The 15708-nt window shown below is 38.2% G+C and overlaps 2 protein-coding genes across 5 annotated transcripts in view; one reads left to right on the top strand and one right to left on the bottom strand.

Annotated features, from left to right (window-relative positions):
- LOC107550448 (PEX5-related protein-like) overlaps positions 1-320 on the bottom strand; it is an 81112-nt gene extending 80792 nt beyond the window's left edge. For all 3 annotated transcript variants that reach the window (XM_016231726.1, XM_016231727.1, XM_016231728.1), the window contains exon 1: positions 42-320. In XM_016231726.1, coding sequence (XP_016087212.1) covers positions 42-62 — 21 coding nt within the window. In that variant the 5' untranslated portion in view covers positions 63-320. The remainder of the gene's footprint in view (positions 1-41) is intronic.
- A 10704-nt stretch (positions 321-11024) lies between these two features.
- Positions 11025-15708, top strand: part of LOC107550446 (prohibitin-2-like) — an 8069-nt gene continuing 3385 nt past the window's right edge. The window contains exons 1-2 of one of the 2 annotated variants that reach the window (XM_016231725.1): positions 11069-11149; positions 13489-13839. In XM_016231725.1, the coding sequence (XP_016087211.1) occupies positions 13791-13839 (49 nt within the window). In that variant the 5' untranslated portion in view covers positions 11069-11149; positions 13489-13790. Of the gene's footprint in view, positions 11150-13488; positions 13840-15708 lie in introns of both variants that reach the window. The other variant, XM_016231724.1, reaches the window with a different exon arrangement.

Genomic DNA, 15708 nt, shown 5'->3' with positions numbered 1-15708 from the left:
GCCGTTGGCCAATAATAAATGAAAGAAGCACGCGAGCTTACCTGTGAATGTCCCTGGTACATGTTCAGTCCAAGTGCTGAAAACACTGGCGTGTGTGTTGGTACACCACTACTGTAAACAGTCAATGAGGAGGAGAAAGAGGAGAGGAGCTATCCCTGAGTCTCGGGTACTGAGATCTCACGTCCACGTGAGGATTCCTCTTACAGGACCTTTCACGAGACCGTGCATCCAAGTTCCTGACGTTCATATTATGCCGTGAGCTTCGAGGTAGTGGGTTCACTGCGTGATACAGCTAAAGCAGTGTGATCTTCCTCCTTTTTCCTCGGGTTATTCCACTCCTTAGTGGAAATGTTCGAGTCCCAGCCCATTTGAGCACGGTCACGCCTCATTGAGCAGATGCCACCTCCCACGAATAACATCAACACTCAAGATGTGCTGCTGCTGCTGCTGCCGGAGGGCGTCAGTACACTTCTCTACACTTTTATAATTTACTTTATATTGGTGAGTGATAAGAGGACATATGCTATGTTAATCTAATGATATTGGTAACATTTTACAGTGTTAAACATATTTAGCTACATAGATCCAATATATAATTTCGATATATACAGGTGCATCTCATTAAATTAGAATGTCGTGGAAAAGTTCATTTATTTCAGTAATTCAACTCAAATTGTGACACTCGTGTATTAAATAAATTCAATGCACACAGACTGAAGTAGTTTAAGTCTTTGGTTCTTTTATTTTGGCTCACATTTCACTTCACCGACTGAGCAGTTCAGGTCAGTCATTCTGCTGTTTAATGTGCTGGCTGATTTAACCTCACAGTGGCTACTCATGTGTGCCCTAATATTAGCAGTGGGAATTCTGGAACTCCTCTTTGAACATTTTATCCAATATTCTGTCCATCCTGAAGGTCATCTTTGAAGGACATGAAAAGAATGTTCATAATTATCGATGGATATGCCTTTATTAATTTTTCATTGCAGCTCTTGCATATTCTGCTCATTGTTGTTTTCCATTCACCTGCTTCCAGTCCACCTCATCTGTTCATCACATTCTTCTCATTTTCTCCAGTATCTTACCCTCTTCAGTCCCTACAGCTGCTTTAGTTTTTCATCCTGAAGACTTTCAAGTCTCTACGCATCATAGGAAAGACTTGACTTGGAGCAATGTGAAAATATGAATATTCATGCTCATAGGTGTTAGCTGTGATTGTTTTGTGAAGTAATCCCAGCATTTTAAATAGTACATTCTGCATTTATAGTCCACTAGTCCAGAAAAAAAAGAAATGGAAATGTATATATGGCAAGAAGGGTGATTACATGCAGAAGTACACAGTGCATGGTAAGTTAGATTTAAAATGCCAGAAACAATTGCAAATATATTTCCAATGAATATCCTACCAGACTAATACACAGTAATGCTTCGAAAATTCATATTTAAATGCTTCTACAATTTGCATTTCACACACAGACAATGACGTTGTACAAATTATATGTAAAATATTATCACATTATTAAGAATATGCAAAAGATTGTATATTAAGGAGTATGCAAATTAAATTATTGCATATCAGGCAACATATGCAGATCACTGCATATTATGCAAATTATAAAACATATCAAATGCAAAATGTGTAAACTTAATATTGTTTTATGTATTTGTTTTCTCTAACAAATATATAGATTACAGGTCATTACAACACATCAAGATATTCAGCACTATTTGACGTGATATATTTGCTTTTACATTTAGTTCAAAAATGCCAGGCTTACTAAACAAATTTCTGGCTTTGTTCAGAGTGCACACTCGCAATTGGTGAACCTCACTGAATTCATCTCTGTCGTGACAAAGCTATCTTTTCAAGAGTCATTTTACAAGGTTTTTTTAAATGAACCCGCTTGCTTGTGAGAGTCACGTATTTAAACAGACCTCTCTCTTTAACCATCCATCATACAAAAATCAGTTTAGGCTAAGTTAAACTTAGCCCACAAATCTCCATATCAGACATTAATATGCTAATTGACCCTAAGATCTTCTGCTTTTTCACAAAATACTCTGATGTCTCCATCCCAAACAAGAAAATGTATCATCAAAGTCAAAAGTTGAACTCGCGGTGCTCTTGGCACAGATGTCCTTATGTTCTCCTTGTGTCAGTCAAGACTGAAGCTGGAAATGAAAGGATTATATGCATGGAGCCTCTGTCACCTAAATTAATGAACATCTTTTTGAGTGTGTTTTCAAATTGAAATGTAAATTTTTTTCTAGAGTACTCATTCATAAAAGCATATGACAAGCCAAGCCAGTCATGTAATTATATACAAGCAGTGTTCTTCTTCCGAATATTACAGTTTTTGATTTGGCTGTAGGCCACAGGTAATTATAGCCATGCTTTCATTAAAGGGGTCATATGTTGCTAAAAAGAACATTCTTTTGTGTATTTGGTGTAATGCAATGCGTTTACGTGGTTTTAAGTAAAAAAAAAAAACATAATTTTCCACACACTGTAAATTATTGTTGCTCCTCTCGCCTTTCTGAAACACGTCGATTTTTACAAAGCTCATCGTTCTGAAAAGCGTGTAGTGCTCTGATTGTCCAGCTATCTATTGCGTTGTGATTGGCCGAATACCTCAAGCGTGTGACGTAAATGGTACGCCCTTACCAGGTTCAGGAAATTTTCCTCTGTAAAATGCGCTGCACACATCTGATTATTTGGGTTGTACTGTTCTGGAAAAGTGTTGTAAACAAAACTTAACCACTGATTACTAGTTGTGTCCTCTTTTGGAAGGCCAAACAATGTAGTTTGGCTTTCGCAACGAAACAAACAATGTGTCTCCACAGCGGCAACAATACTACAGCGAGAATAAAAGTTATACGCCTTCTTTCTTTGCGTATACATTTGGGCGGTGTTATGCAAATCTTCCCACACAGTGACGTAGGTATGTGGGGGCATGTTTGAACGAGGCGTTTTAGGAAGGCGTGGGTGAGCGTTCACTTTTATAAAGAATAGGGTTTGAGACTTTAATCTTTGTGACTTTACAGATCTTCTGTATGCACAAACAGCTTTTAACACTCCAAAGACAAAGGAAAACATGAAATCGCATCATATGACCCCTTTAAGTACTAAAGCACAACTGAGAGCGCGATATAAAACCATTCAATAAACAAGGTGTTAAAATCTTACATTTAAACATGAACAGTTATTTGGATATTTCTGTTCCCCTATTGAAAATACAGAAACAAAGTAGCATTAGTGCACAGTAGTTGTTCTTACTTTCTGAATTAGTCATTTTGTTGAACAAATCTGTTGAGTGAAATTTTTTTTCACACATTGACCCTTATAGAACTATAAAATCACACTGACATGATTATTTGAAGTGCTAGTTGACCTTATTGGCTCTTCTTTTTATTTGACTCACTTGCGATTTCAAGTTTTCCTTTCTCTTTGGAGTGTTACAAGCTGTTTGTGAATAGATAAGATTCCTAAAGTTGCAAAGACCAAAGTCTCAAACCCAAAGAGATATTCTTTATAAAAGTTAAGACTGGTCCACGCCCTCCTAAAACGCCTCATTTTAACACATGCCCCCACATGTCTATGTCACGATGTGGGAAGATTTGCATAACGCCGCCCAAATGTTCACGCAAAGAAAGAAGGCATAACTTTATTGTTGCTGCCACCGCCGCTGTGTGTTCCGTTGTGAAAGCGAAAATACTTAGTTTGGCCTTCCAAAAGAGGACATGACTATAAATCAGTGGTAAAAAGACAGTATAAGTCATTATAATCCATAATTATGTCCCCACTGGATGCAACAAATGCCTCATCATAATGGGTTTTAATGTTTTTGTCTCGTCGCTCCGGGACCGGGACAGGGCATCACAATATGGTAAGGGGCATAACATTTCCGTCACACGCTTGAGGTATTCGGCCAATCACAACACACTGGATAGATGGCCAATCAGAGCACACCTCGCTTTTCAGACCGATGAGCTTTGTAAAAATCGACGCGTTTCAGAAAGGCGGGGCACATGTGTATGTGGGGAATAATGTGTTTTTTAACCTTAAACCGCATAAACACATTTTAAATAAAACAAATACACAAAATAATGTTCTTTTTAGTAACATCATATAACCCAATTTAAACATTCAAAAGAGTTTAAAGCATTCAAACACGAGACGAGGAAAAACTCAACTGAATACTCGCGCGCGGTGTTCGGTGCCCACGCAAAGAGCCGTGTCTCACGGACAGCAACACCGAACCGAGTACTCCTTCGCGTCCTCAACAGATAAATAAAACAAATACACAAAATAATGTTCTTTTTAGCAACATCATATAACCCAATTTAAACATTCAAAAGAGTTTAAAGCATTCAAACACGAGACGAGGAAAAACTCAACTGAATACTCGCGCGCGGTGTTCGGTGCCCACGCAAAGAGCCGTGTCTCACGGACAGCAACACCGAACCGAGTACTCCTTCGCGTCCTCAACAGAAAAAGATGTGAAAGAGCCCAATTCACCACCCCCGCGCGGTGTGCTGTGCGCACGCAGAGAGACGCGTCTCAAATCGCTTGAACACCAAAATTGGCCTCTTCTTGCTCTTGTACCGATAAATACATAGGCTACAAACTTATGACAAAATACCCGTCTTGGAGAGTATCCTAGAAAAAACTGTCGGTTATATCTTAAGTGAAAGTAAACAGTGGAGAAAGAAATCGGATGTGTGTATCATTATAATGGATGCATTGTCTCTTAAAGTGACCGCACCTAATTTACTATCTGCTGTCGGTGTCCTTAATGTTAATCCAAGAAAATGAAAGAAAGAAAATCACTCACATGACTCACAATTTAACATGAATGAATCAACAGTCAAACCAAAAATTATTCAGACACCAGATACAATTTTTGATATTTTTAGTCAATTTATTTCTAGATAGTCGATTTGATTAATTTTTGGCTTTTCGTTTCTGTTCATAAAGATACATGATAAGAGTGTTTATACCATCTGCACTGTGATTGACTAGATTAGTTCCACCATGTCATTGTGTCGCTCACATTATGAGATCACGTGGCGATAATATCAAACAGGTTTGAAAATATCGTAGCGTCTGTGATAGCCCGAGACAGGTTCGGATCACGTTGCTGACCTGCTCATACTTAACGAGCTTCGGCGAACGCAACGAGCACCGATTTGGTCACGATCTGGGGGTTTTGTCGCAGACTGTGGAAATCTGTCTGCAACAGCAAAATCCAGCCAAAAATCCTGTAGTGTGAGCCCAGCTTTACTTGTTCAGATGGCAATATACGGTGAACATTCTTATTTGGGTCATATTCCAAGACGTAGGCTAGAATCTGTGATTGCGAAGTACAATAAATATCCACACCGGTGCAGTGACTGACTGCCACACATACTCTTCAGAACATTAGATTCATCCGCGCTGGTGCCGTGCCGACTCACAACCCACGCAAGCTAGATAATTGCACACAGCTGCAATTCCAGGTTTTCAAACAGAGATGGCAACAAAGAGGCAAAACTTACGGACTGCAGCTTTAAATGTTCCAGCATTTCCAAGCAATTAAACTGTCTACTCAGCTATGATGCTATGTAAAAAGCATGAGAAGAGGCTAATATGTCACCTATGCATAACCAAGCTGTAGTTGTTTTGTATTTTGTACAATTGTAGTACAAATGTTCTCCAAGATGAATTTCACAAAGCTTGTGAGCAAGAGATTTCAAACCTGTCCTGCACTGTCCTTTCAAACTGCAAATTTTGCATGTCTCCCTTAACTGACACCCAATTCAGATCTTGGGGTCTTTACTAATGAGCTGATGAGTTTATCCAGGTGTGTTGGATGAGGGAGACATGCAAAATGTGGGAGCCCTGGGGAGCCCCCAGGACAGATTTGAAAATCCCTGATCTAATTAGTTTAGGGTCAGGTTTAGGGTTGGAGATGTTTTCATAAGATTCAACACAGATTAACAGACAGAAGGAAACTCCACTGTATGATGTAGAAAAAGATTTTTGTTCACTGTACATGTCTAACATTTAGTGTTCTCTACTGCCACCTCCTGATATGTTCATGTTACTCTCATGTGTTTTCACAAGTGGCATGTAACCACACACACACACACACACACACACACATTATGTACGAGAAGCTGCAAAAGGCTCCGGAGCAAGTGGAATGCACAAAACAAGGTGACATATATATATTGTGTCACCAAAAATTATTGAGGTCATGTACATATATTGTAAGTCGATATTGATTATTGCAACAGGCCTAATGTAGAGCTTAAAAATCGATGAAATTTATGTAGAAAAGTTCAAACGCCAGCTTGTTCCAACCAAAGTGACTTTAAGACAAGTCATTTCACTCAGCTGCCATCTTTGAAATGCCTCTCGGGCATGCAAGTGCAGCTCCTATCTCTTTGAATGGGGAAACATCAAATTGTTCGCCAAGCTTACGATTAAATTTCAGATTTGAAATCACCAATGATATCTGACAACAACTGTCTCATAAATGTTGTTTCTTTTGCTCAAATAGTTGTCAAAAAAGCGTAATTTTCAGGCTAGACCAGGCAATGGCATGCGCTTGAGCGCACATCTCCAGAATGCTGACTGTTTCTATAGACCCATTTAGAGTAGACGTCACAGTTACATCACTTGCAGCTGCGCGGGCATAGTGGTTGCAGAAAAACACTGGGAACAAGTGGAGATAAATGGGTAAAATCCATGGAATAAAAGAAAAAAAAAATTTTTTTGTGCCTTTTGATGTCAAGATCGGAATGCAAATAATTTTTATAGAAACAATTGGTGGCTGACTAAATACTTTTTTGCCCCACTGTAACATTTATTTTGTCTCTCAATTCTGACTTTTTTTCTTGCAAATGCAAGTTTATATCTCCTAATTCGGACTTTATAACTTGACTTAACTCAAAAATAGTGAGTTTGTCAAATCTGAGGGGAAAAGAGAGAATGATGAGTTGTTTTTCCTTATTAGAATTGCGAGAATAAAGTCAGAATTTTGAAATATAAAATCAAATTTACCTTTTTTTTTAAATTCTTTTATTCCATGGCTCCATAGACTGCCACTTGAAAACCGCTGTGCAGGATTGAGGCGTCTTCGAATATTCATTGATTATTATGGTGAATGACGTTAAGTTGACCGTTAAAGATGGCGGACGTGCTTGGAGCTGTCGAATGAGGCATCTACCTATTAGGGCTGTGTGATAAATCGAAATAGAATCGAAATCACGATTTGAGACGTTGCGATTTCCTAATCGCAAAGCCTGCGATGTGAACGCGATATTACTCTGTTCCAGAGCATATGCATGACTGCCAGCCTTGAGCTGCAGTCTTACTTGCCCTGGGCAAGAGTGAGCGCACCTCCGTTTTCCCCAATCAGCACTGCTCTAGCCAACTGCGTAAACACCCACCATTTAAAAAATAAATAAATAAAAAACTGGAACGCGGGACGGGAGAGAGACAGAGTGGGATTATGGCGTCTACTGGGTCAGATCGATAGTTAGGCAAATTAAAACTAAAGAAAACCGTATGCAACTTAAGCTTCGAAATGAAACAAAAAAGGTAATTCGGAAGAGCTGCTTCACAGCCATAGACTGTATAAAAACATGGACGTAGTGTCCGTGACGTCACCCGTTGAATTCTGAAGAGCTTTTTTGAAGCCCAAAGTGGGCGGAGCCGGTTGTCGCCATCTTGGCTGCGCGTCACCATGCGTCACTCCCGGATAATCGAAAATGGGCAAAGAGGCGGGAGCTGGTTGTTGAAGCCACGCCCACCTAGCTTGACGGTGGTGACAGCAGCGGCAATCCACCTGTCACTCAAGTGGCCACGCCCTTAATTATGCAGAACTTTAAGGCTTAATATAATTTAAACTGATGAGTTATTCAGCAGTATTAAACATGATAAACAGTGTCAGTGTCTCATTTCATTAAAAGCAAAACTTAATTTGCTACTATAAAGCAGCTCTCCACTGTGCAGATATCTCACTTCCAAGGACTCGACAGATGAAATGTACCAAGAGAAGAGTTCCGCGTGAAAGAAGGCGGAGCCTCAGCGCACACTTCCTATGACATAATCATCGTCACGGACCAATGGTAGTACGAAGGTGTTTTGCAGCCGGAACAAACTGTTCCGGAAAGTTTGGCTTTGGCAAGCTGTTTCGAACTCCCAAAACAAACACAAAACAAACTTCGGTTTGCCTGAATTTTGTTCAAAATGAAGTCACGTCAGTTCGTTCTTCGATTTCGCTTGAAGTATATAGGGGCCTTAAGGTTATCAATAAGCTAGTGTGCAACAAAACAATAACTAAATTCGCATTTAGAAGATATAAGCATTCAAAACTTAGTCTCTCACTTCCGCCGATAGCGTGGTAGATCTATGACGTCACTTTGTAGGCCAATCGGCTGTTAGCATCACACTGGTTCACTCGACAAAAACCCAATAGGATTTTTCCATAGGCTTTTGGATTATCGCAAAAAATAAGCTCTGTGTTCAACCATAGTTCATGATACTTATATATGTTTTGTCCATCAAGATAATATTCACAAAATAATATAACTTTTATGAATTTTGTAGCCTAAATACCAGAACTAAAAAGCTAAACTTAGGCTTTAAATAAACTACACCACAGTCGCTTGCCTTCAACGTCACCACCTCCATTCTTCCGAACTATTTCGAACATATTTTTAGAAACATGTTCAGTGAAAAGGATTTACTCTGTGGATGAATTTTATTTTTCAAATAAAAACTGGAATAATTACAAAACTAGAGCCAAACTGAAATGAAACATTAATAATAAATAATAAGTAGTGAATAAATGAAATTAAGCTAAATTGAATGTAAGCACATGAAATCATGTATTGCTGTACATTTCGAAATAAAGTGCCTTAAGAGTCAATAAATCCTTGATTAATATGAATATTTTAATTTAAAAAACGTGTCTCCACATAGTATTCAATAAAATTCTAGTGCATTTAATCTATTAAATAACAGCAGAGTGAGCAAGTTTTTGGATATGGTAAGATTACATTTATTTTAGTTAATAAAGTACCACATTTCAGCTTATAATTTTTTTGTGTTATGTTTAATATTAATGTTATTTTATCCTTGCTTATAGAAAATCCTCAATCTTTCAGCTTTCTAACTATTTTATTTTAATGTGGCTTTAAGCACTATGCATAATTAAAGTTTTACTTTTACCTTGACCATGTAAAGCCCATAAATGTGGCGTTTACATGGAATAAGCCTAATCGTAATATGAGTTTACCTTATGGTACGAATCCAGAGTCTCCGCATCAGTAGGAAACAAGCGATAAAATGAGCATCTTCCATCCGAAGACTTGTGTTTGCATTTCGGGTGAATGATGTCAAGTTGACCATTGCAAGATGGTGGACACATCTACGTGTTTGGAGCTGTCAAATGAGGCATCTACCTATACATATCTATTCCTGAGACAGCCTAGATAACACCTAATTGGTCAATCAAACTCATTAAGAATTATGCAAAACACATTTTATTTATTTTTGTATTTGAGATATTTTAATAGTTTTGTAATTGTGTTAAATATATTAAACAACAATTATTTAACAAATATTATATTTGTATAATAAACTGGAGGGGACTATTTATCATAGTGGCCGCGGGCCCATCCACTGGCTACACCCCTGACTTGAATTGATTAATTTATTCACTGGAGTATTTCCAGCAAGCTACTGGCATCTTGCACAAATATCATTAAAGGGGTCATATGATGCTGCTAAAAAGAACATTATTTTGTGTATTTGGTGTAATGAAATGTTTATGCGGTTTAAAGTTAAAAAAACACATTATTTTCCACATACTGTACATTATTGTTTCTCCTCTATGCCCCACCTTTTTGAAACGCGTCGATTTTTACAAAGCTCATCGGTCTGAAAAAGCGAGGTGTGCTGTGATTGGCCAGCTATCCAATGTGTTGTGATTGGCCAAATACCTCAAGCGTGAGACGGAAATGTTACGCCCCTCACATACTGTTGATGCCATATCCCGGCCGGAGAGACGAGACAACATTAAAACCCATTACAAACAAGGCATTTGTTGCATCCAGTGGGGACATAATTACTGATTATAATGACTTATACTGTCTTTTTACGTGTTGCGTTGCATTGCATCGCACCACGTAAACATAAAACTCTGTCTGCATTTGTGATCGGAGAAAGGACAAACAACAAGTGCTACTCTACTGAGCCCCGGCTTAGCGTGCGCTGAGGCCGGGATAGAGTGAGCTGAGACCGGGCTAGTGTGAGCTGAAGTCCCGGCCTAGCGTGCACTGAGGCCAGGATAGCGTGAGCCGAAGCCCCGGCTTAGCGTGTGCTGATGCCGGGATAGAGTGAGCTGAGGCGGCGGAGTCGAGAACGGCGTGCCCGGCGGATGTGACGAATAACAATACTACAGCGAGAATAAAAGTTCCGCCTTCTTTCTTTGTGTGAACATTTGGGTGGCGTTATGCAAATCTTCCCACATAGTGAGGTAGATATGTGGGGGCGTGTTATAACGAGCCGTTTTAGGTAGGTGTGGCTGACTCTGAACTTTTATAAAGAATATCTCTTTGGATTTGAGACTTTAGTCTTTGCAACTTTACAGATCTTCTTAATGCACCAAGAGCTTGTAACACTCCAAAGAGAAAGGAAAAATTGAAATCGCATCATATGACCCCTTTAATAACATTTTTTAAGAGCCCTTTAAAAAAATGAGCTATTTTCATATAATTTTGTAGGCTACTCCAAAAATCTGTCTTGAGATCAGCTTTAAAGTATATATGAACACAGTTCTCACTGCTATGTCATTGCATTTTCATTCTTAGTCTTTTTAAACACTGTGCCCGTGTATTAGTAGGTGGATCAAGCATGTAGAATATGAGATATGCTGTCTCGATATCAGACAACGTCACTCAAATTTAAATTACGATTTTAATACATACTCAAAAAGTTTCAATTTACGTGTTTGTCTGTCTCAGGGTTTGTTGCAGCAGCTGAGGCAGATTGTCAGCAGGATGGGGTCTGGCCCGCGAGGGGCTGGGCTGGGTGTGAAACTGCTCATCGGAGCCGGCGCTCTTGCCTATGGGTTCAAAGAAGCCACATACACAGGTAAAACACATGTTAAAAATGTTAAAGAAGGATTACGTTGTTAGGATCTATATGGGGAGGCTGCAGACCTGGAGCAGGCAGATAAATGGCCGAGGCAGTTTTAGACCCGTTGTTCCTGATGTGTCCAGTAGGGGGAGGAGGATATATTGCGAAATCATTAAATCTAAACTTGCACATTAATAACTGCCCCGTCCATAGACATTGACTAATTGAGTGTTTTTTAATTATTATATTTTAAATTGAAATATAAATGTTACATTAAGATATCAGATAGACATTGTAACAATCTGCACTACAGATTAAAATATTTTCTGATATTAAACTACTAATATACTAATATAAAGATGTTTGTCTACATTCATAGCCTACAGAAGACAATTGAATTAGTGTTTTTGATAAATTAATAATACACATTTATTAACATTACACATTAAATTAGTGAATTTAAAAATTCAAATGGACAATGTAATGATTTACATTTTTCAAAACAAATGGACAGTGTAATGATACATGATCTACTTTAGCTTAATTATATTCACTGTAGGTTTTCGTATATACAGGAGATTGAGTGATATATATGTTGTTGTGAATTTATATATAAAGTTGCATTCAGATATTAACCATATTTAGCCCATCAGACATAGTGTAATCATAAGGACCCTCAATGAAATAACTGCTTTAGTATTCACTATTGGTTGTACAGCTACAGAACAGTGTCCTACATAGCATTTTATGAAGACAAACAATTCACCCCTTTCTAAAATTCCAAGGGCCATTTAGCCATCTAAGAAGAAAAAAAAAAAACTTTTTTGTGTACACCTATATTATTTATTAACACCATTTAGGCTATTAAAAACTAGGCTTGCTGCGATAGACTGTGCTGACGGTGATACCGGTGTTAAGACACAACACCGGTTACGCCACTTGCCTACCGCGTCACCGACCCCCACCGTCGTTTTGAATTTTAATGATTTGATAAAAATCATTTCGTTCAGTTAAAGAACAGACACTACAATTAAAAACAGAATGCGGCTGCTCAATGCAGCATGCTGAACGACAGTCGCATCACAGATCAGATTTCACTTATCCAGTGAGGAGAGTGAGTCGAGCTGACTGACAAGAAGAGTGTGGTGAGACAGATAAGACGATCGCGGATGATTTAGTTTCGAAATGAAATGCAAAAGCGCCTGTTTGGCAATATTTTGGATTTTGAAAAGCCTGTTGACTTTTGCCTTTTATCTGATTTTAGAAGGTTTTTTTAAACATTCGTTTCTTATTTAATTGGTTCCACATTGTTGACTTTGTGTCATTTATTTATTTTATTTGGCATCAAGGTGTATGCCGTGCCTCCAAGCTTTCTTACTCGTTTTGCTGATAAACGTTCTACGTTTCTTATTTATTTGGTTATATATTATACATGTTTACTTATTTCCAGTTTTGTATACCTATTTAAACTTTATGTAAGTTATTTGTTATTTTATATTAGGCATAGCCTGCCCTATAGCTTGGTGTATTTTTATTTGTTTTGTTAATAAAAGTTCTATGTTTTATATAAACGCTAAAGTGAGTTTGACATTGTATTTTTGTTGTTGCATTCAAGCAATTGATGCCGAATTGCCGCTAATTCGAAAGTGAAAGTAAAATGCGCATGGCGCTTTTAAGCTATTTAAAAGTGAAGGAAAGCGAGGAAAAGAGGGAAAATTCAAACGAATAATTGCTTTACTCCGAATTGCCGCTAATTTGAAAGTGAAAGTGAAATGCGCACACCGCTTTTATGCTATTTAAAAGCGAAGGAAAAGAGGGAAAATTCAACCGAACTAAAAACGAAAAATTGCTTTACGCCGAATTGACGCTATTTGAAAGTGAAAGTAAAATGCGCACACCGCTTTTATGCTATTTAAAAGCGAAGGAAAAGAGGGAAAATTCAACCGAACTAAAAACGAAAAATTGCTTTACGCCGAATTGACGCTATTTGAAAGTGAAAGTAAAATGCGCACACCGCTTTTACAAGCTAAAGGAAAGGAAAAGAGGGAATGCCCCCGCGGTGATAACGGTATTACCGGTGTTGTCACATGTCGATTAACCGGTGGGAAACTTTCGTCACGGTCACAACCCTATTAAAAACATGAACTGGGATGACTCCCGTTGATGACTCTCTTGCCGCTCTTCTTTAATTGTTGTTCAGTCCTCCTGTCAAAATGCTTCCACTCGATGATAAAAAAAAGCTACATTTGGATAATTGTAGAATTTTTTTTTTTTTTTATGAATAATGGCAGGATGCCATGTTTGACCATGTTTTCCTTTTATAGGATCCTTACAATACCTTATCTAAATGACAGGTCCTTGCAGAAATTTCTCCTCAGCCTCCAGGATGGACTGTTTTTCTTCAAAAGCGAGGGCACAGATAATGGACTACCAGAAAAGGAATTGGGATCACACGCCAAATAGCCAAGTATCATTTCGCATGTTTAGCTTTTTACTACAAAAGTGTCTCTTTTATATTAACCACAAAAACAATTATTTTTAGAGCAATGGTCTCATATTATGGATAAACTATTTGACATTAAAAACAATGTAAATCTGACATCATGCAGAGCACAGCTAACACATAAGACCTACCTCTGGAAAAAGGACATCCATAATGAATTTGATCTCGTCACTGTGGGTGTACTGTCCAGAATGGAAGTCAGGTGAGAGTAAATTGCTTAAATCTGCTCCTGATCTTCAATGTATACAGGCACAGGCGCTGTCTTGGTGGAAAGCTTGGAAAAGTGTAAAGCCACTTTGAATTATTTTGGCCACTGCCTTGCCTTTCAAAAGTGATAAAAAAATCTAATCTGCTGACCACCAATAGGATAACTCTAGTTAATCACAATTAACAGGTAGATTGATAATTAAAATGTTTTAATTTCATTTAAATAGTTTGAATGTAGGTTATGAAGAATAGAAATGTGAGTACTGCCATGAGGTGATTATGAAAAACAATGACATGGTATGATTGGTACCTTATGGCTATGCTGATGGTTTATTGCTTTTTTCATCTGTGCTGTGATGCCTCCATTGGCAAGGAAGGAGCTTCAAGAATAAAACGCTAAACTGAGATTTACAGAACCTAGTACACATACCCCTCTGTCTCAAACCGGTCAATTAGACATAGATACCATAGACACTCCCTGATTGCAGGAATGTAAATCTAACAGAAATTGAAATGTTACAGGATTAGTATTCAATTCTTATTGTTAGAACTCAATGACCAACAAAGTACAACAACTTTATAACAACGTTTTAAGGAGGAAAATAGAAAAGCTCACCTGAGGGAAATTGAATGGCGTGTCCAGCACAGTGAGGGCGTACTGTCTACATTATATGCCATAGGAACGTGGCAATCGTCTCTTAGCTGTGAACCTAAAGATGTCCCTGTACTTGTCATCTCCAAAACCAGACTTTGATAACTATACAGGGAGTTTAGTAGGAGGATCTCTCTAAAGAGTGGCTTCAGTACCTATAGGGATGCATAAGCAATGGTTGTGGCTAGGGAGTATAGAAAGTGTTATGTTGCATTATCTTTGCCTTATGATATTGGCGTAAAATCACCTCTATGTAAAACCAGCATGAAAGAACACTCCCTCCCGTTCCCTCCCTCCCACAAAGTTAAATAATTATTATATTCCTATGAGCTACACCATGTAAAATCTTACATATAACAGATAATGGTCTGGGCCAGCAGCTTGTGTCCCAGCAGGGAACACAAGGGCATCCTTCGTGTCAGCAATATCCTAAAAAACACATAACACCAATAAAGAACACTTTTTATTTTACATCTGATTTACAGTAGATGTTGAATAGTATGATTTATGCATTCAGTACTCACTGGAAAGTAGGCTAGGGGATTTTTACTGTTTTTTGTCACGTGGCAACAACATGCATGTTGGCAGTGTATATGTCTTTGCCCTGTGAGAGTAAAAGGAAAAATTAAGCAGACTACCACTTGCCATTCATATATGAAATGAAGAAACTTTCTAGTCTTTTAAAAAACTACAAACCGCTGATGTAATATAATGTGAAAAAGATTTATACATGCACTTGAGCCTCTTCATAGATGAGTTTCATGCAGGCATTTCCATTCTGCAAGAAATAATCAAAATATCTAGCACATACACAAAAGTGTAAGTCCTTTAAACAAAGAAAACAAATAGCATACATGCAAATGTTTCTACTTGCATCTACCTGACCATCGATACGTTTAATTCTACAATAAGAGAGACTGAAATGGTCTCTCGATATGAATTACATAGACCTATCTATTGACATATTGAAATTAATTGACATGTAATTATAAATGTTGCAAAATTGCAGGATTGCTGAACAATAATAACTTTTGCGATTATTTAACATACCTCGTATTCGTGTCGTTTCTAGACTTGTCTGTTCGTATAGCTCATACTGTACAGCTTCCCCCTACTGGGCGCATCAGGAACAACAGGGGCATAAAACTGCCTGGGCCATAGCTCTGCCTGCTCCAGGTCTGCAGACCCGACAACACCCCCCCCCCCCCCCCC

This window comes from Sinocyclocheilus grahami, unplaced genomic scaffold (assembly GCF_001515645.1).
Source record: "Sinocyclocheilus grahami isolate Dianchi unplaced genomic scaffold, SAMN03320097.WGS_v1.1 scaffold398.1, whole genome shotgun sequence".
Lineage (NCBI taxonomy): Eukaryota > Metazoa > Chordata > Actinopteri > Cypriniformes > Cyprinidae > Sinocyclocheilus > Sinocyclocheilus grahami.
Note: the sequence above shows the minus strand (reverse complement) of the source record. Positions and strands in the feature narration are given on the sequence as shown.